This window comes from Clarias gariepinus, chromosome 12 (assembly GCF_024256425.1).
Source record: "Clarias gariepinus isolate MV-2021 ecotype Netherlands chromosome 12, CGAR_prim_01v2, whole genome shotgun sequence".
Lineage (NCBI taxonomy): Eukaryota > Metazoa > Chordata > Actinopteri > Siluriformes > Clariidae > Clarias > Clarias gariepinus.
The window spans coordinates 13,294,520-13,322,292 of NC_071111.1; the positions used below are offsets into that span (position 1 = coordinate 13,294,520).

The 27,773-nt window shown below is 38.0% G+C and overlaps 3 protein-coding genes across 6 annotated transcripts in view; 2 read left to right on the top strand and 1 right to left on the bottom strand.

The window, feature by feature from the left end:
• rap1b (RAP1B, member of RAS oncogene family) overlaps positions 1-17,468 on the top strand; it is a 55,417-nt gene extending 37,949 nt beyond the window's left edge. For all 3 annotated transcript variants that reach the window (XM_053508541.1, XM_053508542.1, XM_053508543.1), the window contains exons 3-8: positions 4,310-4,378; positions 5,511-5,567; positions 7,785-7,925; positions 10,565-10,708; positions 14,604-14,719; positions 14,941-17,468. In XM_053508541.1, coding sequence (XP_053364516.1) covers positions 4,310-4,378; positions 5,511-5,567; positions 7,785-7,925; positions 10,565-10,708; positions 14,604-14,690 — 498 coding nt within the window. In that variant the 3' untranslated portion in view covers positions 14,691-14,719; positions 14,941-17,468. The remainder of the gene's footprint in view (positions 1-4,309; positions 4,379-5,510; positions 5,568-7,784; positions 7,926-10,564; positions 10,709-14,603; positions 14,720-14,940) is intronic.
• Positions 17,469-19,817: 2,349 nt separating this feature from the next.
• mcat (malonyl CoA:ACP acyltransferase (mitochondrial)) lies at positions 19,818-23,591 on the top strand. The gene is made up of 4 exons (XM_053508106.1): positions 19,818-20,845; positions 22,545-22,632; positions 22,747-22,964; positions 23,061-23,591. Exons 1-4 carry the CDS (start codon positions 20,459-20,461, stop codon positions 23,472-23,474), a joined length of 1,107 nt encoding a protein of 368 aa, XP_053364081.1. The 5' UTR covers positions 19,818-20,458; the 3' UTR covers positions 23,475-23,591.
• Positions 23,592-23,724: 133 nt separating this feature from the next.
• bik (BCL2 interacting killer) lies at positions 23,725-27,008 on the bottom strand. 2 transcript variants are annotated; one of them, XM_053508108.1, is made up of 6 exons: positions 26,934-27,008; positions 26,804-26,832; positions 24,844-24,946; positions 24,594-24,731; positions 24,352-24,457; positions 23,725-24,154 (listed from the first exon to the last, which is right to left on the bottom strand). In XM_053508108.1, the coding sequence occupies exons 3-6, from the start codon at positions 24,936-24,938 to the stop codon at positions 24,053-24,055; spliced, it is 441 nt and encodes a 146-aa protein (XP_053364083.1). In that variant the 5' UTR covers positions 24,939-24,946; positions 26,804-26,832; positions 26,934-27,008; the 3' UTR covers positions 23,725-24,052. The 2 variants fall into 2 exon arrangements, with proteins under 2 accessions (XP_053364083.1, XP_053364082.1); XM_053508107.1 differs by having other exon boundaries at positions 24,594-24,734.
• Between the last annotated feature and the right edge of the window lie 765 nt (positions 27,009-27,773).

Genomic DNA, 27,773 nt, shown 5'->3' on the forward strand with positions numbered 1-27,773 from the left:
GGGTTTGCATTCAGACACACTGCATGATTTAACACCTGTTCGTTGGAGCAGTGCACTACACACACACACACACATATATATATATGTGGGTGCGTTTTGTATGTGTGGCTTACAGCGATCTGTGTTTCACAGCGCAGGCTCTGATAGAAAGGCTGGAAATGTATAATTGGAGTTTAAAAAAGATGCAGCAGGTAGAAACACACCGACTTGAAGGCGTGGTCATTAGCACACAGACACTGAGTTAGTGGAGTGTAGATCAGAAGTCTGCTGCGATTGTGCTGGCAGTTAGGATTGGTTCATCAGCAATATATTACGGCAGAGTAGCATAATGCTAAAATCACATTTCCACAGCGTGACGTCTGATAGTCGGTACAGTACGTCATTTAAATTTATATGATTAATCTTGTGATTATTCATTCATATTTTACCTTCGCTGTCAAACACATGAATTCTAGTTATATCAGCATGTCATGTTTTTATTTTTTGGGGGAATTTGTTGTTTGCTGGTGTCTTGTTATTTCAGTATGGAGTTATGGGTCGTCTCTCACCTTTGAGAAATCCACAAAATATTAAAGCTAAAAGATCTAGCATGCAATGTACAGTGAAACCTCGGATTGCCAACGGGTTTTCTCTCTTTTGCTCTGCGGAACCATAGGTAATCGTCTCCCCTGCTGGGTCTTGGTGCTCGTCTCTCACTGGTATAATCAACATCCATGCACGCGTGTACTTTTTACTATAACACTATGACCACATGTATGCGCGTAAAACATCTTTTATTTTGTGTTTGTATGTGTGTGAGATTCCTCCTCTCCTCTTACCTTAGCTTCACACACACACACACACACACACACACACCGCCTGCGTGCATAAATGGAAACACTTATTTATCGGGATTTATTTTTTACTTTTTTTAAAGGTAAAGTGCAGGTTAATGTGTTTTATTTTCACTTTATATTTTGTATTAATTATTTTTATGTATTTATTCTTTTGGGCTGTGGAACAAATAATTTGAGTTTCCATTATTTTTTTATGGGGAAAGGTGCTTTGATTTATAAGTGTTTTGAAATGAAAGGCAGCTTCCGGGACGAATTATGCTCGTAATCCAAGGTTTCACTGTACTTATGTGACGCAGCGCTGCCTTACAGCAGATTCTCAACTGGACTATTTAGTGATTAGTTAGTAAGTTATTAAATTTAATCGTAAAGCAGCTTTACTCAATCAAAAGAAATCATGGAAGTTTCTATGAAATGTAAATGTGATGTATGAGTGATGAGCATGATGGCAGTGTTCGCATCAAATTACAACCTTTGGAATCAGTTTAAGCAGGGTATACAGATGACGAGGAGCAAGGAATCCTAAAGAATGGCTTTAGCGTCTCACTTTCTCTCTTTAGGCGAGCGCTAAATCCTGCTGAGATCTTCTCGAACGGCATTTTGGGTAACAGGAAACCATAACTCAATGTGAAAGTTCACTACTGTGTCAATGAAAGAAGTTTAAATGAAGAAAAAATCAGCTTGGAATTTCATTGCTTAATAAATCACATGTTAATGATTAAAGATTAATATAAACGTTGCTTGGGGGGAAGCTACTTATCAGTGCACTGTAGTCATTAATAAGGCATTGCTGAGGTCTTATAGGGTCGTTACGTGTTTTAGGGAATGATCAGAGGTCTCCGACATTATCTTTACTTCCTCAGTCTGGACGGTTATATGGAAACATTTTGGATTAGGGTTTGGACCTGTGGGGCGGCATGTCACTCTAAGTCAATTATAAACAAGTAAATTTGCAACAGTTTTTTTTTTACTGTCTACATTCTCCATTTAGCACTATTGCAGAAATAATGTTTTTTTATACCATGCAAGCAATGCATGTAACAACAATAATATTAGATATAGTTTTTTTTTTATATAGATGCAGTTTGCACATTGTGTAAAAAAACATCAAAACAAAAGTATCTTTCCTAATCAGAGTGCAAGTTATAGCTTTGAAATGTCATTGACTCAATCTTAGGGCTTTTCCCAGATGTGTTATCAGCTGTCCTTGTATTTGATATACAACACCATCCATGTAGTCAGCATAAATCACTCTTATAATCTTTTTGCTGATTTGTAAGATTTGATCTCCATATTTCCACCATGGTGTGATTGTGATACCCTAGAAAGCAGCCTTTTTCAGAAAGCATTTAGTACATTGTTACATGGTATTGGAGAAAAAAATTTTTTTTGGTATTGCAAAAATTTTTGGGGGGCGCAAACAAAATTAAATACACATAATATCACATGAGCTCAAATATTTAAAATCAATACTGATTTAATAAGAACAAAAGTGGGAAGGTTTGGGGCGCACAGTGCCCAAGGATGATTTGAAAAAATCCAATTAGAGCTCAGACTCAAATCACATGCATGTGCCTACATGGACACTCGTTTTGGCGCCCTGCGTACAGAAACACAAATGAACTTGATATAGTTTTATTTTATTTTTAATTGTAAACGAATTATATTAAGAAATACAGTGGGATATTGAATTATTTAAAATTAAATAATTACATGTTAAAGTAGAATTCTGCTCTGCCTAATTTTAAGTGGGGCGACGCCCCAGCGCCCCTTATTGACCGGCCGACACTGTTTAAATGTCATCGCCAACTTGTAGCAGATATAAAATTGTCTGTGTATTTTTCATAAGAAATTCTAGAGTCGAAAAGGTATGACAAATTCCTTGTTAAGTCTTAATGTGAACAGCTTGGAACTGTCACTATGGGATGCTCGTTAAAAACCTTTCATGCAGGTGGTAAAGCAAATCTCTTCCAATGGCTAAATCCAAACCTGCACACAGCAATTGGTCTGATTAACTAGCTTCTACACTGTATATGGGGCAGTTCATAGCTTTAGCAGTCACAGGGATCCTAAACATGTGTATCTAGGTTGCTTTACCAGGTGAGTTATCATGGCGGTTTTTGACAGGTCTTGACAATTCATAGCAAATCAAGGTTCTTTATAACAGTTTGTAGGTAAATTAGTGACAGTTTTGTGGGGAAATTCAGTAATTATAAAAGGGTAAATTTGATTTTATATCACAATTTAATAAATATTCCAACTGAATATTTATATATATTTTTTCCAGTTTGGTTTCAATTTTAAGACCTTGAATGCTTAAAGTTTTTAAACTTTTAGGCAGGAAAAAAATTCTCCTAACAACCTGCCGAGTTCAGAAATACGATTAATTAGTTTGAACTAAAAGAAAAGGAAGTGCTAATGTTCCGAAGCATATCATAGCTGTTGGATGAGGCAGCGTTATGGCATGAGTGTATATGACTGCCAATGGAACTGGGACCCCGGTGTTTATTGATAATGTGGCTACTGAAAGAAGTTAACAGGATAAATTCTGAAGCTATAGTTTCTGCTCAGATGCTGCAAAACAGATAGGATGGAGCTTTACAGTACAGCTACATAATAGAGCAAGACGCTCAATTAAAACATCACAAGCTTCTTATTGCAAACAACTGGACTTGATCTCAACCCAGTTTGAAAACTTACAAACAAGCAGAAACTTAGAGCAGTGGCCACAATAGCCTGGCCTTAAAGTATATATATATATATATATATATATATATATATATATATATATATATATATATATATATATATATATATATATAAAGACCTGATATTTATAATTATTAATGCAATGCCTTGAATTAAAGATCTACACTGCAGTCACATTTTGCTTCTGTTTAAAATCCATTGTAGTGGTGTACACAAGCGAAATATAGAAAATCGACTGTCCAAATACTTATGGACCTGACAATGAGTTACGCAATGTAACAGTACAAAACAAATTTGAAGTATTTGCCTTTTAAAAAAAATAAATTAAGACAGTTTTGACAATATTTATAAACAATTTAAAATGATAAGAAATGTGTTGATCAGGTATGAGTGATCTAAGCTCTTTCCAAATGTCAGAGGAGCGTTTACAGTTTACTCAGACTTTACAGTTCACTCAGACTTTTGCTGCCTGATGAATTATTAGATGTCTGTCTGGAACGTCCCGATCATTGATTTTAAGGAAGTAAATAAAACCTACCTGAGGGCCCACACTCATTCTCATTCCTCGTAATGCCTAGTAAAACAGGACATCAGTGTGCTGAGCTAATCTTAAAAAAAAAATTTAAATCTCAGAATTGTAAAAAATTGGTAATTAAACTTTGACTGGTAAATTTCTTAGTGGTGTTGTGTCCTGTGTAACATAAAATAATTAAATGCCAAATGCTGTAGATGAATTTAAATTTAACTTTTGCTCTCTCTCTTTTCAGACTGTTCAGTTTGTTCAGGGGATCTTTGTGGAGAAGTATGACCCCACAATAGAAGACTCGTATAGAAAGGTGAGTAAGTTCTTAAGGTCGTACGATTAGCGATTTAATGCAAATCTAGTTAATAAGGAGGATAACTTAAAAATCATTAGATTTATAATCACACATGATTTTAAGTAAATTCTCTTAAAATATCATACTTTTCCATGTTCTGCTTGCATTCTATGTGGTTACTTGACAAATGAGACGTCTTCCTGGTTTTGTTTGTGGACATTCTCTCTCCCTGAGCAATTATTATATCACTAAACTCCCCCCCAACTATCAGTCTGTTTTCTTCCTTACACTAGACAGACTTCCCTTTGTCCACAACAAATGATGCTGGCACATGAATTTGTCACTAGGCGTTGTATCTGTAATGTGCCAGAAAGTGTGTGCGCGTGCACATGCATGCATGCACAATACTGTCCCTGTGCATGCATTATAGGTCACATTTAATGGACTCACCACTCGCCTTTCCTGTGCAGTGATTTACCTGAGCTACATGGGTAACGAGACAGATCAGAGAGGAAGGAAAGACTGTGGCCATGCATAAATCTGCTGCCTGTCATGTTCACTGTCATTTGTGTTTATTAATGGTCACACCACAAGGCCCTGAGATGACAGCTGTGACAAAAAAATGCAGCTTCTCTCAAATGCTAACAGGAAGTCCCATGTGGGTCACCACCCTTCTTCCTTGCCGCGTTGCATGCTAGTGCCCCAGGGGCACTTCCTGTGGGTGAGGTTTACCGTTTGCTGACAGAACGCCGTATGACACTGGATACGAGCCAGTGTAGTACTGTCAACCGTCCAAGCGACGAGGACATGGAAAGCCCCAAAATCAGAGCCAGGAATTTCTTTCATGCTTATATAATGCATTTCTGCTTTAGCATGAGGTTTATTTTAGATCCTGCTTTAGATTGATAACATTTTAGGAGCCAAATTACCCATCTGAACCATTCTGTAAGAGAATATTTAGCCCCCTGTGGGCTAGCTTGTTGCTTTGTGCGTTGCTTGTGTGCCAGCAGGAAGTTAGATAAGAGTGTCGCGGTGTTTTATGGGTAACATCATTATATAGTCTAAACATGCTGCAAAGCATCAGTGTCTGTTTTGTATGCACTTGAGTCATTTTTCATTTTCCTTTTTTTCCCCTCTTTTTCCTTTGCAGCAAGTAGAGGTGGATGGCCAGCAGTGTATGTTGGAGATTCTGGACACTGCAGGGACGGTAAAGAACACGATCCAGAAATTCTTATTCACCATTTCAGAGTGGACTTGTCTAACTCTCTAAATGCAGCATGTTATTGCGTTAGTATAGATGGATTTCTGTCTGCTGTTCCACTTACCCAAACATTACTCATACTTTAATGCAGACACACATTATTATTATTATTATTATTATTATTATTATATTTACATAAAGCAAATCATATTTGGTTTAATCTAGAAAATAGTACTTTTCTATTTATCCATTATGATGCTCTTTTTAAGGCAAAAAAAAAATTAATTCATCATTTTTTATCATCATTAATTCATCACTCATAGATGGTGAGTTCAGCTTAGAGAAAGTTCTTCAGTTCTGTCACGTGCATGAGTTTTAGTATTTTGTGGCGGCCTGTAACACATCTTTAAAGCATAAACGCAACCACAAAACAAAAAAACATAATAGCTTGTTCAGAAACGCATCAACATTACCTCATAACGGAAAGGCCAGATAGCAGGATCATTGCTCATTAAACATGGCTGTATGACTATCACAAAGAAGATGAATTAGCCTTTTTTAATGTAAAACTGTTTGTTAAATGAGAATGAATTCTTTCGGTGGCTTTCTTTAGGATTTTTTTTATATGTGCTTATATTTATGCCATGTAAAACTGATAGCATTTCTAAAATAACATGAATTCTACTGATGAGATTAAGCCCAAATAAAAACATCCGTAGATACTGTATCATTAGGCTCGTATTTCCTATCGTAAACATCCTCCTCCTCCTGGTATTATGTTTTTGGTTTTCGTGTTCCGTTTTATTTGAATTTGTTTTTGTGTTTGGTTTGTTATTGCATCTTGCACCTATAGACCACTGGAGTTAACAGAGGAGATTCCTCCTTACTCACTCAGGTGTGCAGAAAGGTAAATAGAGTAGAAAGGGCCCCATCCCCTGAGAAAAAGCGAGGCATGTTTTCTGTTTACCACTTCTTTGCTTTATAGCCCTAGAGCCCTGATAACAGATGGCTAACACTGTCCTTGAGCTTTCTGCTCCAAAATTGCCTCCCAGTCAAACAGGGAAGAACCAAAATGACAAAAAAAAAATCACCTGATCGAAGATCCACCTAGAGAGTCACTGTCTCAAGAGGATGTTTATTAAGAACAGTGCAGTCCTCACATTAATTTGGATAATTTTTACTCGTTTTGTGCTTTTACCTACAGATGCCATCCAAAGCATAGCTTTTAGTTATCCTGGAAAAGACGTAGATCACATACGGTGGGAAAGACAAAACTCCCCAAGGTGACAGGAGGAAGAAACCTTGAGAGTACCAGACTCAAAAGAGAATAATTACTTCTGGGTGACACTCAGCACTGGAAATAGAAATACATAAAGTATACAGCTGCAGAATTTAAATTAAACTATATAGAGTAAATTGAAATGATGTAAAATAGGTCATGGGATGAGCGAGTCAGTTAATAATTACCAGGCTATACAAGACCTAGGTCATCACCACGATTTTCAGACAGATTTCATCCACAATCCTTGTAAGAATATGTAAAGTTCGGAAAGGCAAAGGAACAGGGTTTTGTATGTAGTAGTGTTTGTAGTATGTAGACCCACAGAACAAGGGCCGTAAAAAAAACAAAAAACCCTGATGTTTGTCACATTCGTCCTCCAGGCTGCAGAGCTATTCACCCTTTCAGCCGCAGTGATGTTTGTGTCAGGGCACATGCACATATTATTTCTGCTGAGTAAATCACAAGTACAACCCTGTCCTGTGGGCAAACAAGTAATTATATCCACTGGCCTTCTCACACTTTATATTTCATACTAAGCAACCAAGCACGTACTGTATGATGAGAGAAATGAGGACAATAGTTCAGTGTACAGTAAACTAAAACCTAAAAGCCAGGACTAAAGCCAGATTTAAGTATTCGACTTGTTAGGACATTAATAAATAGTGGCTAATTCCTTATTAATTACTGAAATACAGCCAGTATTTGATTTTATGCCTGGTTCTGGAAAATGCATGCTGCTTTTGTAAGTATTGGATTTTTTTTATTTTTTTATTTTTTTTTTGGGAGTTTGGCAGACATTGTGAATTATTTTTGTCCAGTCAAGAGGGACCAAAAGTTTAGAAAATTTGTATTGTTTATTTTGTTTAATGATCACATTGTTGTCCACAGTAGAATTACTAATCTTGCTGTCTTTAACAGTTCTCATGTTTTTTTTTAAACAGGAACAATTCACAGCCATGAGGGACCTGTACATGAAGAACGGCCAGGGCTTCGCACTAGTATACTCCATAACTGCACAGTCTACATTCAATGACCTGCAGGACTTGAGAGAACAGATCCTGCGAGTTAAAGACACTGATGATGTGAGTTTTCTAGCCCATCCCCATTCATCCAGCCGTTCACTCATCATTTTATAAAACCCTGCTTCCCATCAGTTGCCCATCATCATCTTCTCTTCCAGGCTGTGTTCTTCACTAGATAGCTTAAATCTCACACGGCTGTGATAGTTGTTTCCCATTTCCATTTTAGAGACTTGAACTTTCTTTTATTGTTTATTTCAGTTCAAGCTTATCTGTGTAGTTATTTAAACAATAAACACCATCACACAATAGCCTTACACAAATGAATGTAGATTTAACTCCCTAATTAACAAGCCAGAGGCAACAGTGGCAGTGAAAATCTGCTTAAGATGAAATGATGAAACTTTAACGGAAAACTGAAAACCCAGACTCTTCTGGGTGATGCTTTATAGCTTGCTTGTCTTTATAATCACAACAGTAGTTTTTGGATGGATTGTCAGAGAACTGGGGCATTGGCTATTAAAATACATCAACATGGGACCGTATACTTGATCAGCCATATTATGACGATAGCATTACAGGCACGCAAGGCTCACCCATGCCTGTGGGGCCAAAGGCCAACGCTTAGCTGGCCTCCAAACTCAAGGAATGAGCTAGACAAATAAGTCCGATTCATAGAGACCCCACCTTGCAATCAACAGCACCCAAAGGATCCACTGCCAGTGACGCAACATCACCAACTCCCAGGCCCTGCAGAGCCACACCCTGAGGGACCAGAGCTCAAGGCACAAGGGAAACCCAAAAACTAAGAAAAAAACGAATGGAATTAATGTTATGGCTGATCGGTGTATAAAACCATTGTCCGTGTTACTTTTTTTTAGTCCTTATAATCATTGCAAGTAGTGCTAGTTATATATTTGCAGTCGTATTTGGTCAAAGTCCAGTTCTGTGGTGTATACACAATGTTGTGTGCGCATTCAGGAAATGACTCCCAGTGAAAGAGGCGTACGCGCAAGTGTGTTTTGTACATATCGGGCTTGCGCAGAATGTTTCCGAGAAGGAAGAAGGTGTCATGAGCCCCCTCTGGTGTGTGCTATTTCAGTCCTTTTCCTGCCTGTAGATGAATTAGAAAAGCTTTCTGTACAGCCAGGTCTCAGTTGATCTTACAGTTTCACTTCTCCACAGAGCTGAACCGAAAACTGAATTGGGGCGTCAGAGTTTTAGTCGAGGCCGCGTTTCGTCTGAATTTTTAATCTCAAAGTTTCAAGCTTCCTCTTCCATTTCAGCACTGTCTGGCTCAGCAGGGGGTTTCTAATCACTTTCAGTTTTTACTTCTCAGGCTTCCTAGCAGCTGTTTTGAATGACTTGGAAAATGAGAGGAAATCTAACTTCTCTTAAAATGTTTTAGAATCGAGCTCTTCAAAAATCCCTAAATAATGCACCTGCTTTTACAACCTAAGCAGTACTTATTTGGACCAAATTTTTGTTTAAGACACTGTTTTTATATATTAAAAAATTCTTTAATTTCATTCTCTTTAGCTTTTGACAATTAACAAATGCAAATTAGTTTACTTGTAAAGACTGTCCACTATCTCATTTTAAACCATGGGTTATATCTTTCCTTTACAGTTTGACACTGTCTACCACTGCTTTCTGAGATTACCTTAGTATCATTCACTTTCTTAATTCTGTTCAAAGATTCTGCATCTGACAGTCAGGGTGACCTTTAAAGTGATGTCAATAGTCTAGTAAGAAATTGACAAATTCTGCATTCATAGCGATCACAAAAACATGTCCCACAAGTTGGCACCAAACCACTGGTGGCTGTTGGTGTCTAAAATAGGGGAAGCACAGCTGTCTTGTCAGCAGACAAGGACCCCGGCACATGAGCTTGGTGACAGTTCTCACCATTCAGCCCAATCAACTTCACTTTGCAAAGAGAGCTGAAAGGACCAACGTTACTCCACAGCTTAATCCAGACGATTCATTCAGTCTTGGGTGGTCTATCACCCCGTTCAGGTTTCACGCGATCAGGTTAACACCATAAGCAGTGGTTTGCCAAGTCGGCCCAAAAGCAGCTAAGCTAAATAAAGTAAACCAAAGATGTTAGTGAGGTCTAACTAGGTAGAAATATCTACAAAAATCTAATTGTTAACCTTTATGCTTGCAATTTATTTTTGGTGTTAACGCAATGCAAATATAAAATAATCCTTATGGGGGGGGAAACAGTGTAAAAGTTGTCATTCTCTAAAACTGCTATATGTTAACAATACTAAACTGCGAGACTGTAGTTGCCTAATATGTGCTGGTATGTTTCAGTGATGGGCATGTATTTAAGAGTTACAGACCATTTGAGAGATTTCCCAATAATCTTATGGGGATCTGTGCACCCGGACGGGCCAAAAACTCATTTACAATAAATGAACTGCTCGATAAGCTTGCCATGTATTTGGATGTCCTAATGTCAATTTTTGGTCCATTACACTGTATGTGAATCTGTCATTTCTCCAGAGTCTTGGAGAACGCTGCCTGTTACTGAATTATCAGACATTCCTTAAAATATTAAGTTATACCAAATGTGATGCACAATATTGACAGACTGGTAAATGTTTCATGGTACCATTTTAATAACAGTTTAGAGGTAGAGAGAAGTGAAAGACGTGGACCTTTTTATCCATTATCTACCATCCTACTATCTGCAGGTGCCGATGATCCTGGTGGGGAATAAATGTGATCTGGAGGATGAGAGAGTGGTGGGAAAGGAGCAGGGACAGAACCTGGCCCGCCAGTGGAACTCCTGTGCCTTCCTTGAGTCCTCCGCAAAGTCCAAGATTAACGTCAATGAGGTAAGCCATGTGGTCTTTCATAATCCTTAGTTAATTTTAACCTGCCTCTGTTAATACATATAAAAATAAATGCTAAATAATAGTTATAAAGTTTGACAATCTCTTTGAACACAACAGTATTCTTGTGCTGGACTTTCCAGTGTTTTGCTGATCACCTGATGGTGTTTGAGACTAACTTGTGCCCTCACTTAATAAACCCCCTAGTCATACAGCCTGTTGGTTGTGGCACATAAACACAGAGGAAGCTGTGTGCACGCAGGCCGTGGCTCTGCTATTGCTGACTCAACAGTATAGTGCCGTTTTGTGTAACGTCAGCATGAAGCCTTCATTTTTTGACTGATCAGACAGGCAACGCTGGTAGCATTTATTACTAACTCTAGATGATACGGAATCCCAACTCTAGTCTGGAGTAGGTTTCATGCTCTATGGTGCTAGCCGAAAGAAATGATCTAATATCATCGCTTTGGCATCTGTGTAGTGAGCTTCATTTACTTCTGACAAAGCAGCAGCATCTAAAAAATCCCTTTAATGCCCGCCTGTCGCTTTTTTTTTTTTGTAAACGAAATCCAGACACCTCTTCAGCAAAGCTACATCTACAGTCGGGGCTAAAGTGAGATCTTATTCTGAGACACTTTGCTCTCTTAGGAATGCCGGGCCATCAATCACAGTCTGTGTAAGACTTTCAGCCAGGCTGCTTTTAATTACGAGTGGAAAAACGATGTTTACCTTTTCCCAGCCTAAGAATTTGCACCAAACTGCTAAAGTATGTCTGCGGCTCTGATCAGTTACAAACACCTCTTGGTGCTTTTCTCTTGTGCTGTGTTGTCATTTAGTCTCAGCATGGTTAAGTGATCCCCCCCCGTAGTTAGTTGAGGAGTTGAGTCAGATGTATTCGGCAAGGATATGAACAAACCACTACGTGGTTCTTTCTCTCTCTCTCTCTCTCTCTCTCTCTCTCTCATCTATCTCACGCAAACACCTTAAGGTCTTAAGCCTCCAGGATAATCTATGTGAGGTGTAAATTAAAAGAGCTGCAGTACCAGGAGGCCAGGATTACACAGAACCACCACTCATCAATATGTACAGTATAGTTTGCTTGCATTTTAACTTTACTGGCAAGTAGACAGGTATGAAATGGCAACACCATAATTTCACAAATTATTAAAGATAATTCGCAATAAATGACATGGACACAAAATTTAGCGTCATCAAAGCTAAAATTAGAACACAGCAACCAAAAAAACAGGAGTATTGGAATTATTGAAGGAACAAGGCAAATAAAAAATGCAGTCCACTGTTTAGGTATAAAATGGAGATTAACTGATTGGTTGATTATGATTTCAAATTAATAAAAGCATATATCATAATATATAATAGGGCTTATATTTACCACCCTAACTTCCAGTAAGTGAAATGGAGAAAATGAATTAGTATGTCAATTTTGGTTTTCCAGAATCTAGACACGATGCAAAAATGGGTTTTGCAAATGACTTCAAATACAGTTTATGCCTCATGTGCAAGGCCTGTGCGAATGTAGAACAGTACCACATTGAAGACATTTGCATTACAATTTTGCTATCTGATTTAATTTAATGCTAATACAGCAGTTTCATTAAAATCTGGCAATGCTGTTGTCTCATGTCTCAATCCAGTGTCCTAGGGTAAGATTCTTGTAACATTGTTAGACCTTTATGATAAATCTCAAATCTGTTTTATAACCATCTGAGAAATTGAATAATTAGCAGCATTTATTAATGAACTAATACTTGATACTGAATTGAACCAGTTTTGCTCCACATGGACTGGAACAGATGTGATTTGAGTAAGCCACATTACTGAAGGTGTGATTTTTCTTTGCTTGCGAATGTATGCATTTTGAGCAGCCTCACTGTCATCTGGTCGTGCCAGTCACGCTGTCTGCGCAAATTCATTCTCATGACAATGGCAGACTTATCTGATGCTGCTTGTTTACTTGCACTGCAGGGCTGGAAGGATCAAGAGTTAGGAGATGTCAATTAGTAAAAGTGAACTGAAAAAAAAAAAAAACTTTTAAAACCTGTTTGTTCATTTTGGCATTTTATTACTTTGACTTTTTATTTGTTTATTTATTTATTGATAACCAAAAGCAACTTGTTGAAAAAAAGTAAAAAAAAATAAGATAAGGGTTAATGGTTTTTCTCAAGCGCCAACACTGAAAGCTTAGTGGCGTCTGTTTAGGTGCTACAGCACTAACCACAGAGCCACCAGTGATCCACCAAACTGCCACTTTTGGGTCCTTGAACAAGTCCATTAACTGCTCAGTTGTATTACAACATAAATATAAGATATTTTAGATAATGGTATTCACCCTGTTTCTGTGAAAATCCCAGTCTGGCAATTTACCACCAGAAGTTTTATTTATATGAAGATCATTATTCATAAATAATAAGTTGAACAAAGTTTGATCCCAGCAAAAAACGAAACGTCCTCTGTCTTTCAACTGTTTTTACTTTCAGTAAACGTAATGTGTAAATATTTGTATGAACACTAAAAGAGTCAACACCATAAGACATAAACTAAAAATGTTTCACAATGTGTCCCTGAATGAAGGGAGGCTCAAAATCAAAAGTACCAGTCAGTCTCTGGTGTGGCCACCAGCTGCTTGAAGTACTGCAGTGCATCTCCTTCTCATGGACTGCCTATTGCGGACAGTCTGAGCACTGATGGAGGGATTGTGTGTTCCTGGTGTGACTCGGGCAGTTGTTGTGGCCCTTCTGTACCTGTCACGCAGGTGTGATATTCGGATGTACCGATCCTGTGCAGGTGTTGTTACACGTGGTCTTCCACTGCGAGGATGATCAGCTGTCCTTCCTGTCTCCCTGTAGCGCCGTCTTAGGCGTCTCACAGACATGGCAATTTATCGCCCTAGCACATCAGCAGTCCTCATGCCTCAGATGAGCAGGGACCCTGGGCATCTTTCTTTGGGTGTTTTTCACAGTCGGTAGACAAGTCTCTTTAGTGTCCTGCGTTTTTAGAACTGTGCCCTTAAATGCCTACTTTCTGTAAGCTGTTCAAGGTCTTAACGACCATTCCACAGGTGCATGTTAATTAATTGATTATGGTTAATTGAACATGCATGGAAAACATTGTTTTAAACCCTTTACAATGTAGATCTGTTAAGTTATTTGGATTTTTACAACATTATTGTTGAAATACACAGTCCTGAAAAAGGAAAGTTTCTTTTTTTGCTGAGTATATATTTTTTCCCAAGAATACCCAAGAATTCTTACAGAACATACCTAAATGTTAGAGACTATAGAGGTTGGGTATTTAAAGTTTGGGAAATCATCACTTACACCATTAAATTAATTGCAAAGGACCTGGACAATCACAAGCCTGAGAACTCCATCGGGCTGGACTTTATGTAAGAAAATACACCTGGTCTCCTTTCATTCTTCAACAGTTCAGATTCAGTGTTCTTCAGCCCACTGTAGTCTCAAATTCTTAGTTTGCGATGGCGGAAATGGGACCCAGTGTGGTTATCTGTAAATCTGTAAATTATCGTGACAGAACAGTCTGTCAATTTCATTCTGTTTTTGAGCATTGATAGCACTAAAGCTTACCGTTTCATTTACTTTAAGCAGCTGCATACTTATACAGATTATAAATTATTAAAAGCTTCTAAAAAGAATTATGTCATGTATAAAATTTAATCTTGTCATGTAGAAAGTGCTAATCTTTTTCTCAGAAATCTTCTGGTCCACTCTCCAGGCCAGTAAGTGGCGACTGCTTGTAAATTTAAAAGTGGTTGTACTAAGACACTGTAACTTGAACCGAATCGAAACACATACTGTTTTATTCAACGCTTTCAAGTTTTTATGGAATAATGACAACAATGTGCTGTGTTTTTGTGTAGATTTTCTATGACCTGGTCCGGCAAATCAACAGGAAAACCCCAGTACTTGGAAAGCAACGCAAAAAATCCACCTGTCAGCTGCTCTAATACACAGCTGTTCTGTTGCTCTGAGCCAGGTGAGAACTTGAGAACAGATTGTAACGTGTTTGTGTGTGTGAGTATGAAGTCACAGCTGATCCAGGATCAGTTCTGCCTGCTTAGGATAAATCCAGTAATCAAGAGAATACAAAATTATAATAATTAAAGGGTTTGATTTGACTTTTAATTTTCTGACAATGTTTTTTGTTCCCTGCTTTCTCTCTCTCTCTCTATTTTTCCCCTTTTCTTCTTTCTCTAGGTCTGATTTGCTGCTGCTTCTGTCAGCAGTGCCAGCATTCCGACGTTACTAAAACCTAACATCGAATGGACTTTCCTGTGTGGTGATGCCCCTTTAAAGAAACCAACCGACAGATTCAAGGCTACAGTATCATATTTTTTGCACATAAATAACCAACACTTTCCAGAGTTGCAAGAAAGATTTTTACTTATAAATATATAAATATATATTCTAACTGTATGCAACTAAAATACACCAATAATTACATGGATAAACAAATAAAGTCCTAAAAGAATTTTAAAAACACAGAGCCTACACACAGTGTTATTGCTAACGGAGTCAGCCACCGTTGGAAAAGTAAGGAGCGTGTGTTGAACCTGACTGTGCACGTTGCCATGGCAATTACAATGATGCGATATTTATAAGCACCACTATTTTAGCCAGAGATGAGAGGAAGTCCAAAGACACCTATATAGTCCATTTCGTACAGCTAACTTTGCTCCTTGGTTTCTGTGCATTTCTTTCTGTAGATTTTTGTCTTTTGTAACATTTGTTTTGTTTGTTTGTTTTATTTTTCATCCTAATTTTTTTCTCCTTCTCGCCTTTTCTCTTTTAAAAAGTTACTAGTTTTTTGCTCTGCCAAGATGGTATATCACATAAACTATTGATATGAGTTTTATCTTTAGGAAAACCTGTGGATACATGTATGTGTAAAAATTAAAAAATATAATGATTTCTGTCACTATTATGTTGTTCTTAGCCTCAAATGCCTTCAAATATGTATTTAGATCTTTTTTTTCCTTTCTTTTTTTTTTTCCTCAGACGAATCCAACTAAAACAAATCTCAATCCATCTGTCATACCAGGTTTCTTGTCTTGTTTACAGAGACATTTGTACAGATTGGGGTGCTCACGAGGGGGCACTGTTGAAAGGGACGCTTATGCTTCACCTTGACAGAGTGAAATAGAATAAATCAGCTTAGCATTATGTGATCTTTCATTGATAGGATATGAACCGTTCAATCCCTTTCACAGACAATTATGATTAATAATTTATTAAAACTGTGCTTCTAATTGTTTGCAAGTTGGTGATTTCCAATAAGTCTTTTTGTAAGCTCCAATAATGTGCAATTGTTAATTCCTTGATAACTTATAAACATGTAGTAACACAAAGAATGCTAAAAAACTCTGTCTATGAATAATCAACTGTAACATTTGTTAATTAATTAAAAAAGTAATAAATTGTTTTACAACTTATGAGGAATAATTTAATGTTCACTTTACTCAAAGCACTAAGTGACATCTTAAGTATTTAACATTTTTTAAACCGTAATAAATATTCACAATTACATTACACAATTACATTACGAATTAATAAAGGTTGTGCAGTAAACCACATGACATTATAATGAACAGCCGCTCTAGTGTTAGAACATGCTGATAAATTCTCAAGGAATGACACATTTAAGATTATTGGAGCTTTTTATTTAGCTTTATTAGACTTCAACGCCATATTATTAGAGTTCATCATTACCAACCTACAAAGAGTTATATGCACTGTTGTAATGATTTATAAAATTGACTATAACTACTCAATTGAGATTTTAATAGAAAAACATCGAGTAATATTACTGATGTGTTTCTAACTGTAATCTGCCCTGACCTTTCTCTTGCCTGCGAATGCAACTAATCATTTTGGGTCCTGTCAGTATAGATTAAAAAAAACAAACAACAAAAAAAACTTTGCCTGTTAGTGACTGTTTGACTTTTGTAAAACTTGGTTTGAACTGTTTTTTGTTTGCGTTCCTGTTGGAAGTACTGTAGTGAATATTGGGGTGGGGACACTGTGTTTCTGAGCAGGGAGAAAAGGGAACAAAAAGAAAAGAAAAAAAAAAGACCATATTGTAACCAGTGCACTCCAATGAGGCATCTATAAAGCATTCATGAGATTTGAAGGATCTGTGCAGCATGATGATACATAATGATGGACAAGTTGAATTGCAGGCCATCTTTTATTCTGCAACAGCCTCTGTGTCTTTCCCAGCATTTTTTTCCCAACTCAGTATAATCTAAGACAAGTGCACCATGAATGCTTTAAGTATGCATTATTGAAGTTAGCTGAAAAAAAAAGAAAAAAGTAATGTAATAAAAGATCTATAAGGTAATACTTAACCAGTGATGAAGGTTAACATTAAGGTCATGTTTTGCTGATTGTGTCAACAAATGCTTTTTTTGGAATTCTGTTTAAAAAAAAAAAAAAGATAAAGAAAAGAAAATCTCAGTGAGGTTGAACCTGCGAGAGAGACGCAGTATTTGGTATGAAACTTTCGAATAACTGTAAAGTTGGGGAAGAGGGTGGGAGGGTGGAGGGGTGGCCAAATGTAAACTTAAAAGCCTTAATCGAAGTGGTGCAATTTTGTATAATCGAGCGTCTGTAGTTCAATAAATTGGATTGCCATGCAAGGGCTTGCAAGGAGCCAGATCTGCCACTTGATTGTGTATTGTTTCACAGTTCTTCTGTCAATAAAATCAGTTTAACATTTGCTCAAACGCTACGTGTTTTAAGATTGTTTCTAGATGTAAGTAAACATGAAAAACTGGAGTTCATGAAATTTACATGTTTTAAGGAAGAAACTGCGTAGTGGACACATCGCAGCGATGACTTCATTATAATTTGCCTTGTTTGTGTGCACATTTCCAATATTTGTCTATTAAAGCCACTTAAGCATGAAGTTAAACAGATCGTTGTTAATGTAACTTCAAGCATTCAGACATGGTTTTGACCTAATACATTATCATATTCTGAGGAAAAAGAAAAGCAATAGATGTTAATGACATTACAGGCAGCTCTAAATTACTGAGGCAAAAGTATCAAGGAGGCAAGAACAGTCGAGAAGAGTAGTGGATAAATACAGCCATCTCATGGCATCTTTCCTGAAGCAAGATTTATTGCTTAGCTAGCTAGTTTTATGGTAATTTTGCCCTAGCCCTGAATGTCATGGTAGGTTACATTTGTTAAGAGAACTGGGTATACATAAGCAGGGTACTTTATATAAATATGAGCTCAGTTCACAGTGTGCATTGCTTACCTTGGGAAGAGATGGCACCAAAGATGCACTATAGGAAGTAGGTGAAGGAAGTGTGATGCTCTGGGCAATGTCCTGCTGGGAAACCTTGAGTCTTGGCGTTCATGTCAATGTTACTTGGACGCATACCACCTACTGTAATGTGACCTAATTTCAGTAGCCTCTTAAGCAATTCATGTAGGTGCTACAGGACTTATAGGAACTGCTGTTAACATCTTTATAATGTAATAAAAGATCTATAAGGTAATACTTAACCATTGATGAAGGTTAACATTAAGGTCATGTTTTGCGGATTGTGTCAACAAATGCTTTTTTTTGGAATTCTGTTTAAAAAAAAGAAAGAAAAGAAAATCTCGGTGAGGTTGAACCTGCAAGAGAGACGCAGCAATTCATGTAGGTGCTACAGGACTTAAAGGAACTGCTGTTAACATCTTTCAGATTCCACAGCACTCTTTCAGAGGACTTGTTGAGTCAGGGCTGATTTGATGGCACAAGGGAGACCTACACAATATTAGGCAGATGGTTTTAATGTTACAGTTGATCAATGTGGAGGATTTTTAAAAAGTACACTCTAGAACCATTAAGCAGTGTTTGGATGTCTCTGGAGAAGAAAATGTTTTATGTTTAACTGTAGAAGAGGCTCACCGACTTAGGAAGCTACAGATGTTTTAAGGATTATTTTTGTTCTAGCAGGGTATTGTCTCTGTTTAAGACATACTAATCTTGAATGATACTATAAGTTATTCTGGAAAACTTATCCACAAGAGCTCACTTTTTTTGTATTAGAGTGCAGGCCACTTGAGTGCTTTTAATCCAGCCTTGGAACGCAGTATATTCATGGAACCCGTTTTTGTGCACAGGGACTTTTTGTTATGCTTCGGGCCTCTTAGTTTAAGTGAAGGGGAAATTATGATGCTACAATGTGCAAAGACATTCTGTACAATTGGGTTGTTCTGAATTTCTAGGAACAGTTTGGGGAAGAACCCGATATACAGTAGATGTGATGGTGAGGTCAGGAAACTATCATATTCACTCAATCATCGTCTATAGCACTTTATGCTGTATAGATGATAAGTTCTGTATACAGGGTCGCAGTGGGCCTGGAGCCTATCCCAGGAAGCTTAGGGTACAGAGGTGAGGTACACCATGTTTAGAGTGCCAATCTGTCACAGGGCACACACACATAAACACATGCTTATTCACACACTCACAGCAATTTGGGAATGCCAGTTAGCCTAATCCGAATGAATTTGGACAGCGGGAGAAAACCAGAGCTCCTGGAGAAAACCCACCAAGCATGGGGAGAACATGCAGGACTCTTTGCAGGAAGATCCGAGGTGAGAATCGTACCCGGATCCTGGAGGTGCAAAACGACAGCACTAACCACTATGTCGCTCTGAAACAATTTCATCTGTTATTTAAACTCACTTCTTACTTTTTTATCATGTTTTTAAACATGTTTGAAGCCGACTTTTATTCTACGTACTATCATAAAAACATCAAATTATCAATATTCATAATTAAGATTCTTTTGCCAACACAGAATTCAAGACATGCTGCATACATGCTATTTAGATCCAAAAACACAAAAGTTGCATTACAGGATCTATCTTAAGATGAAGAAGGTGTCATAAACAGTTTTGTTAATGGATTTGTGCAAGCTCCTGATGAAGGTATTTCCCACACTAATATTTCTCAGAGACGGGTCACCCTGGGGCCACATGATGAGCATGGCCTGGCACAAAAGGATGTCAAAGGTACTGTTATGATGTTCAATGATTACTCAGCTAATGGAACAAAGTAAATTATTTAATTTCTATTGAGCTTTGAAGACAATGAGACAGCATCAAGTAATCGTCTGACATTGTGTAAGAGCCAGTGAAAAAATGAATCTGAGTCAAATATGAGTCAGTGAATCTTTAGAGTTAGTGGAATTCTGAATCTCAGTCATACACACAGTGAGTTCGTGCATCATTGTCATAAAAAAAGGTCTTTGAATCTGAATCATAGAGGCGTTTTAATGGGTATGACTGGGTTGGTCTTAGTATGCTGTAAATATCATATTTTGACCAATAGGGGGCGGCAGAATGCACATTTATAAGCTTTATATCAACCATAGACGTTTTCGTGCGTTTTTATTTTTAAACTCAGTGAATTAGATAAATATTATACAAGTTTAATCAATGTTCAATAATATAAATGTAAATAATACTATTATTTAAAGCACAAAACAATAAAAGAACAAAATAAAAGAAACAGGAAAATGATCCAAACCTCTAGAGGGCGCCAAGTGTGCTATTACATGTACGATATTTACTTTAGAAGAAGAAAAATAAGACGCATGGTATATCAATAGTTTAAAATGATAGTAACAGATACAGATGCATGTGTCGCGTTTACAGTATGCCTTACAGCATTTCTTTATTATTAAAATAATTGCCCGGGCCTGCGGAGATGAGTCTGATTGCTCTAGTTAAGTGTCGGAGTGCAGCAGTGCGGCGGTGTGTCCTTCAGTGCAGAAGACTCAGTGATCATGCCGAGAAACCGGATGAAACTCAGCCGGTGGAGGAGAGACGGAGAGCGAGGAAAGCCCCGGGGGAAGTGTCCGTGCTGCTGTTCCCCGGGCAGGGCAGTCAGTTTGTAGGCATGGCCCGAGGACTGCTTCAGTACAGTAGCGTGAGGGACATGTTCAGTGTGGCGGAGAAAGTGCTGGGGTACGACCTGCTCTCACTGTGCTTACACGGACCCGAGGAGGATCTGATGAAGACTGTGCACTGCCAGCCCGCGGTGTTCGTCACGTCTTTAGCCGCAGTGGAAAGACTTAATCATGAAAACCCTGCTGTAAGTGTACACACACACACACACACACACACACACACACACCCGGTGTAGTCTAAATTAGCATGCATTTCCCCCATCTATCCTCCGAAGGTTTCAAAGCCCAGCAATCTTACGTTACGTTTATCTCCCGGAAGTGACGTACTACACAATAAGATGAGTACGTCACCAAAACAACGACATGGGTACAAAAAGCACAGAATGTCCTTGGGCACTTCAAAGAATTCTAAAACTACTTGTTTGTAAAATGTTAATTTTGATTTGGACTAATGTATTATTTATTTATTTATTTATTTCCAGCATTAAGGGTTTTTATTTCTCATGATGTATTCTCGAAATTCTGTTCAAAATTCTGCGCAAAGTATACTATATGGACAAAAATATTAGGCCAAAACTGTTAATTACTGAATTCAGTTGTTTCAATCAGGCCCCTTATCCCTAGTGAAGGACAATCTTTATGCTTCAGCATACGAAGGCATCATGGACAATGCTATGCTTCCAAAAGTTTGGGAAAGGTCCTTTTCAATTCCATCATGACAGTTCCCAAGTGCTTAAAAGGGACTATAAAGACATGGTTTGATGAGTTTGGTGTTGAAGCACTTGTTGACGGGCCTAAAAACAGAGCCATAACCTCAACCCCATCAAGCACCTTTGAGATGAACTGAGATTGCGAGCCAGGCCCTCTTGTCCAATACCTGTGCCTGACCTCATAAATGCTCGACAGAATGGATGGGCACAAATTCCCACAAAAACATTCTAAAATCTTATGGAACAGCCTTCCAAGTAGAGTGGAAGATGTTATAGCTACAAAAGAGTGACCAACTTCATATTAAAGTATAAAGTATGTATTTCGATACAATGTCATTGCAGGTATGTGTAAATACTTTTGTCCATGTGGTGCATGTATAATATATGTGTCCTTTGGTTCATCTTAGTACCACTTAGGATATAGGTGGGTTATATGGGTTGCATCACCGCCACCTATAGATCGCACCCGCCGGGGTGTCCTTTAAAGCCGACTTCAGTCCAGGCTTTCCCAAAAACAACATTAAATGCTTCCTTCCCTAATGAGTGACTCCTCATTTTAAAAGACTCTTAACATTGCTTTCAACTCTGCCTAGTTCCTGTTGAGCTGTGCCAACCTATCTAGCCTCTTCTGTGTGCTTTGGTAACCACCTGCTAGTCTTCTTAAGCAGGTGAAGCCACACCCCTTTGAAGTAAGTAAATGACATCCGGGTTCTTTCTATCTACAGCACAGGTTCCCACCACTTATGCTTCCTTTCACCCTGTCCTATGTTGTTTAGTGCTTCCCCCAGCTAATCTTGTTGGAATTTGAAGTCTATGCTGTACATTCGATGGGGTATGTGTGCCCTAGAAACCTTAGCTACAGTTTGATGATTACTGAGATGGTGTTTAAAATCATGTGCAACTCTATTAAACAATGCATTGGTATACATTCACCAATCATGCATAACATTAAAACCACTGGCAATTGAAGTGAATTAATATTGATTATCTCATTACAGTGACATCTGTCAAGGTGTGGGCTATATTAAGCACCAGAATGGGTGGAAATCTTTTTAGGTTTAGTCGAAATTTAGTCGGTCTTTCTGAAGGGGATGTGTTTACCTAAATAAGATGTAGAAAATGGTGGTCATGTGTAACCTGATGTGTGATCTGTAACAGATGTTTCTTTACTCAGGCAATTGAGAACTGCGTTGCTGCTGCTGGTTTTAGTGTTGGGGAGTTTACTGCTTTGGTATTCTCTGGCGCCATGGACTTTGCTGAAGGTAAAAATCATGTATGTTTATTCTCTAGATCCAGGAAATAAAATCTTAATTATATATGTAAATCTAACCTGCATCATGCTTGTAATTTGAGACTGATGGTGGAGTCTTGTGTAGCCCTTTTTGCAGTGAAGGTTAGGGCTGAAGCCATGCAGAAAGCCTCTGATGCAACCCCGAGTGGAATGTTATCTGTAATCAGTAGACCTCAAGCCAATTACAAACATGCCTGCCTTCAAGCTAGAGAACACTGTCTGTCTCTGGGAATACAGAATCCTGTTTGCTCCATCGCAAACTACTTGTTTCCAGATGGACGGGTCATCGCTGGGCATTTTGAGGTAAGAACTAGTCCATTGAGCTGGCACAATAACAGCATTATAATACATTAGGATGCCAGTGTCTACCAGACAACTGATTTTTCCTGCTTTCTTTAGGCATTAGACTTCCTCCAGAAGAACTCGAAGCAGCTGCACTTTGCTCGGACAAGGCTGCTGCCGGTGAGCGGAGCTTTTCACACACCACTCATGGAGCCGGCCGTGCAGCCTGTAGTCGATGTGCTACGGCAGTTAAAAGTGCGTCGCCCTGAGGTTGCGATTCACTCCAACGTTGACGGAAAGCGTTACATGCATGAAAAACATGTGCATCGGCAGCTGGCCAAACAGCTGGTGTCACCGGTGAAGTGGGAGCAGACGCTGCATGAGATTTATCAACGGACTCAGGGGCAGGAGTTTCCTCACACCTATGAGGTGGGACCTGGGAAACAACTAGGGGCAACACTGCAAAAGTGCAACATGAAGGCATTTAGGAACTACACACACATTGACGTGGTACTTCCACAAGATGATTGAGAGATGTTTAGGAAATGGCTGCTTAATTCAACTTTAATAAGATCATGTTGCTAGGTTTCCAGACTTCACTGACAATTTTTGTTAGCTTACACTTTTTGTATCGTTATAGGATTATAATATGACAGACAATTAAAGGTTCTGCATTTATGAAAGAGTGGTGTAAAATGTTTAACTTGGAGAAAGACAAGAACAAATTGCAAGATATTGTTTTCCAAATGAACAAAAAAAAACCAACAAATAAGTCATCACATCATTCAACAGCTTTTATTATAATTGCATTGCAGTGAAATTGTCAAATTGAAAGTCCAGCTTCCTATAATAGTATAGCATTTGTTTAGAAGAGGAAGAGGTAAGAGAATTAATATGGCCCAATTTACCAGCAACAGACCCTACTGTAAACCAACAACAGCGTCAAACAACTTACAAAAATCATGTGAACCAGCACTCAGGTTGCAATCAGGTAGAAAACCATCTTGTAGAAAATCATACAAAATCATATAAAAAATGAACACAAATCCATCTTGACCCACTCCGAGACCCGCCAAAGACCCGCTCTTGGCCCTTTTCTGGGTGTTGGTTTAAATCCTGGTAGCAGTAAAGACAGTTGCAGCTACTAGCAGGGCAGCAGAAGCGAGAAAACATTTTGTCTTGCTGGACCAATCAGGAAAATGTGGCTTTACCTGTGTGAAAAGAAAAATATAAATTTCTGAATTCAAGCAGCACAAAACTGAGGCACTCGGTACCCAATCCCTCATCTAGAACGTTTTGCCTAAACCATCATGTTTTATATTCATACGAAGTACATTGGCTTTATATTATACATTCTGCTTTGTTCTATTACTATCCTATAAATAATTTAGAAAGAAAAAAATCTTACCCAGTTGATCCACTTCATAGTTGTTTGGCAAGCTTGTGCGTGAAGCTCTGGAACCAGCCTTACCATCGGCATGAACGTCGACCACTGAAGGATACCAGTGATCCTCCTGTATTACATAATTTGCATGTTATTTCTACAGGCACATTGTATCTATCTTAATAGGTGAACCACAGATTAATTCCTGTGTCCCTCTTTTTGTTACTTGTCTTTGACCTCATGTATGTCAAAATGATGTGATTTACCTATTGATGGCTCTCCAGATCAGTACGTTTGGATAAACCTGCCAGTCCAGGTGTCGTTGCTGTGGGAGCTTCTCCCTCCATCTGCTGTTCAGTTCATCGCCGATCTGAGCCAGCTGACGGCCAATTGCTTGAGTAACTCTTCTACGACAACCATTTTTATCATTTAAAGGTGTAATTTCAATATGAACAATAATTTGCTCAGATAATACAGTATTTCGCATGTTAGTCGAGGATTTTTATTTCTTTTTACCTCATGTTGGCATCAGAGAGAATGTGGTTTTCCACCTCACCAGGTCCAGCCTGAGGGGAAATGGCACTGCTTACTTCTAGTGCTTGCTCCACCATTTTGTAATCTGAACAGAGGGAGCACTTTATATATTATTTATATTCATCTATATATCTTACATTTGTGTATCAGTGCGGTAATTCTTTCTTAATTTTTTTTCCCTTTACTTTGCCTCAAGTGGTTATTTGATTAAGACCTTGTTGGGTTTTACTGTGCCCTTTGCGGTTGCCTTTTTATGGCTTTCAACGAACTCCTACTGCCATGTAAACACAGAGTCACATGACTCGTCAGCATACTGGGTGTGTTCCATTGTGTTGCTAGTGGAGAGTGCAAAGATGAGCTCATCCACTGTAGCTTCCAGTTCCACACCTTAAGCGTTGTTTTTGTTGTTGTTATCACTTTCCTTTTCTTGTTAAATAACTTTTCACGCTGTGCACAGTAAATCAGAAATCCACAATTTGTAAATGGTCAGATTTAGTCTGTCTGTGAGAACAGAATGATGAAGTGGAACCAATACAAAATAAATATAAATTCTATATAAAAAAAGTATGTTAAATTATAGTCCTAGGTTGTGTACACTCACTAGGCACTTTATTAGAACACCTCTACTCTGATGTATTCATGCCATTATTTAATCAGCCAATTGTGTGGATGCATAAAATCAGGTAGATATGGGCCAGCGTCTTCAGGTAATGCTTGTACCCTGGAAGTTTCACATGCAACAGTCTTGTAAGTTTTCTTAGAATGATGCAATATCAACATAAACATATTGTGAGTGGTGGCTCTGTGGATGGAAACACCATGTTGATTAGAGAGAGGTCAGAAGAGGATGGCCAGACTGGTCTGAGCTGACAGAAAATCTACAGTAATTCAGCTACCCACCCTGAATGACTGTAGTGAGCAGAAAAGTATCTCAGAATGCACAACATTTGGGGTGAATTAGCTACATCATCAAAATACTAAAACAGATTCAATTTTGTTAGCCAAGAACAAAAAGTTGAGATGGCTGTGGGAGCAGTTTATCCAAAAATGGACAGCTTCAAGGCATGACTGATTAACCTTGATTTTTGCTAAGAAACACAAATGGTAAAATGTGCCACAATTTGCCCATCTTCTACATTGCTACTTCCAACATGACAATGCATCATTTTGCAAAGCAAAATATTTCAAACTAACAAATGAGTTCATGTTCTTCACTGGCCTTCCCAGTCGCCAGATCTAAAAACCAATACAACACCATTGAGGGTTGGTAGATCTCGTGATTCACAGCATGGTAGCATGACCGGTCACCTGAGAAATTTGCAAGAATTGCATGATGCAAAATCACCCAACATGTTATGGAATCCATGGTACAAAGAATTGATGCTGTTTTGAGAGCAAAATGAGGCCTTACTCAAATAAAGTGTTCATCATAAAAATGATCACTAAGTGTAAATGCATCAAAGAATGTTGTGTATAAAATCCCTTTGTTGATGTGTGTGTCCCTAGATAAAAGGTTAATGCAAATATACATTCAAATCAGCCAAACTGCTCAGAGCCGAGCAAACGAAATAAACACGTTGGTACATGTTGTTTTTGCCACCTAATACAGTAATGTGAAATTGTCAAAATTAATCTTGTCCACTGCGCACTCTACTTTATAACTGGAATATTTTTTAGAGTTGGTTTAATTGTTTACCTACACACACAACCTACTATAAACACTAAACAGAAATCTTTTTCCAAATGATCTTTAAGTAGTATTTAAGACTATATTGTTATTTCAGCTTCCTATTAATAACAAATGCATTTTATTACAGCCTCATATTAAAACTAATGAGTGAGATGGGTAAAATGGATCAACAGCTTATAGTTTGACAGCAGCCATGTTTGTCTTGTTTGACAAAGGACAGGTTACAAAGGCAAAAACATCATAAACACATACCTCAATTGTAGAGTTAAACGGACGCCGCCCTGTAACAGAAATATCCATTATATAATGGAAGTTAAACTCTTATATACATTATAACATTTTTTACATTTAAAAAAATAATTATATTTGCAGAGCCACTTACAGCAGCGTCCTTTAATGGTTTTCGGTTACAGGTGTGTGTCTCAACAATGATCAAGCCACGCCTTTAGGACTTTTCCTTCCTGGAGGCAGGTCCAGGAAATTTGAACTGCAGCCACTAGAGGACACTCTCCCTGTCCTCGCTGTGAACTTTTCTCCTGACAACATAAACAAACACAGTGGACGCCTGACTCATATGCTTATCTGTCCTTTCGATAAAGACAAAGTACAGATGTTTGGACAGTTTCTGTTTAGCAAAGCGGACAGGGACTATTTCTCTCACGTTAATCTTTTTATCTTTAAACAGTAACCTTTGCATCTTATGTTCAGGATGTTTTTAAAACTATAACTGAATACAATATAATCCAATATATTTAGAGAAGAAAAGCTCTTCTGGAATTTGGAGAAGCGTGGAGATGGTACAATTGAAATCATACAGGTTTTGAAAAGCAAAGGTGTCATCTAACACCATAAAAAATTTTAACTTTGCATTTCCATATAGAACATCTTCAGAAAGCTAGAATCAGAACCCACCCAAAGAAATGTCAAGCATATTAAGTGCCTATAAGTAATTTATAAACAAGGTTTATTTGATTCTCAATTAATATTTTAGATTTTGATCTTCTGCAATCATAGTCCAATTAGTTCTTCATTTTTAATGAGCTTTTTGAATTTTTCTTTTAATTTGTTTGTCTGCTTGTTTGTTTTAATATTTTTTAATGAAGTTCTTGGCATAGGAGAGCCGACAGCTTGTGTTTCCTAAGCCTATTCACCTGCACGGAACTTCTGGGTACAGAAAAACAAAACGTGATTTTGTGTTTTATTTATATGACACTGAAAACCA

Coding starts and splice junctions, on each gene's coding strand:
- bik (XM_053508107.1), bottom strand. CDS start 24,938: ATGGTGGAGCAAGCACTAGAAGTAAGCAGTGCCATTTCCCCTCAGGCT. Junction 24,458..24,593: donor ATCTGGAGAGCCATCAATAG/GTAAATCACATC, acceptor TATGTAATACAG/GAGGATCACTGGTATCCTTC. Junction 24,155..24,351: donor CTATGAAGTGGATCAACTGG/GTAAGATTTTTT, acceptor CTTTTCACACAG/GTAAAGCCACATTTTCCTGA.
- mcat (XM_053508106.1), top strand. CDS start 20,459: ATGAGTCTGATTGCTCTAGTTAAGTGTCGGAGTGCAGCAGTGCGGCGG. Junction 20,846..22,544: donor TTAATCATGAAAACCCTGCT/GTAAGTGTACAC, acceptor TTCTTTACTCAG/GCAATTGAGAACTGCGTTGC. Junction 22,965..23,060: donor TCATCGCTGGGCATTTTGAG/GTAAGAACTAGT, acceptor TGCTTTCTTTAG/GCATTAGACTTCCTCCAGAA.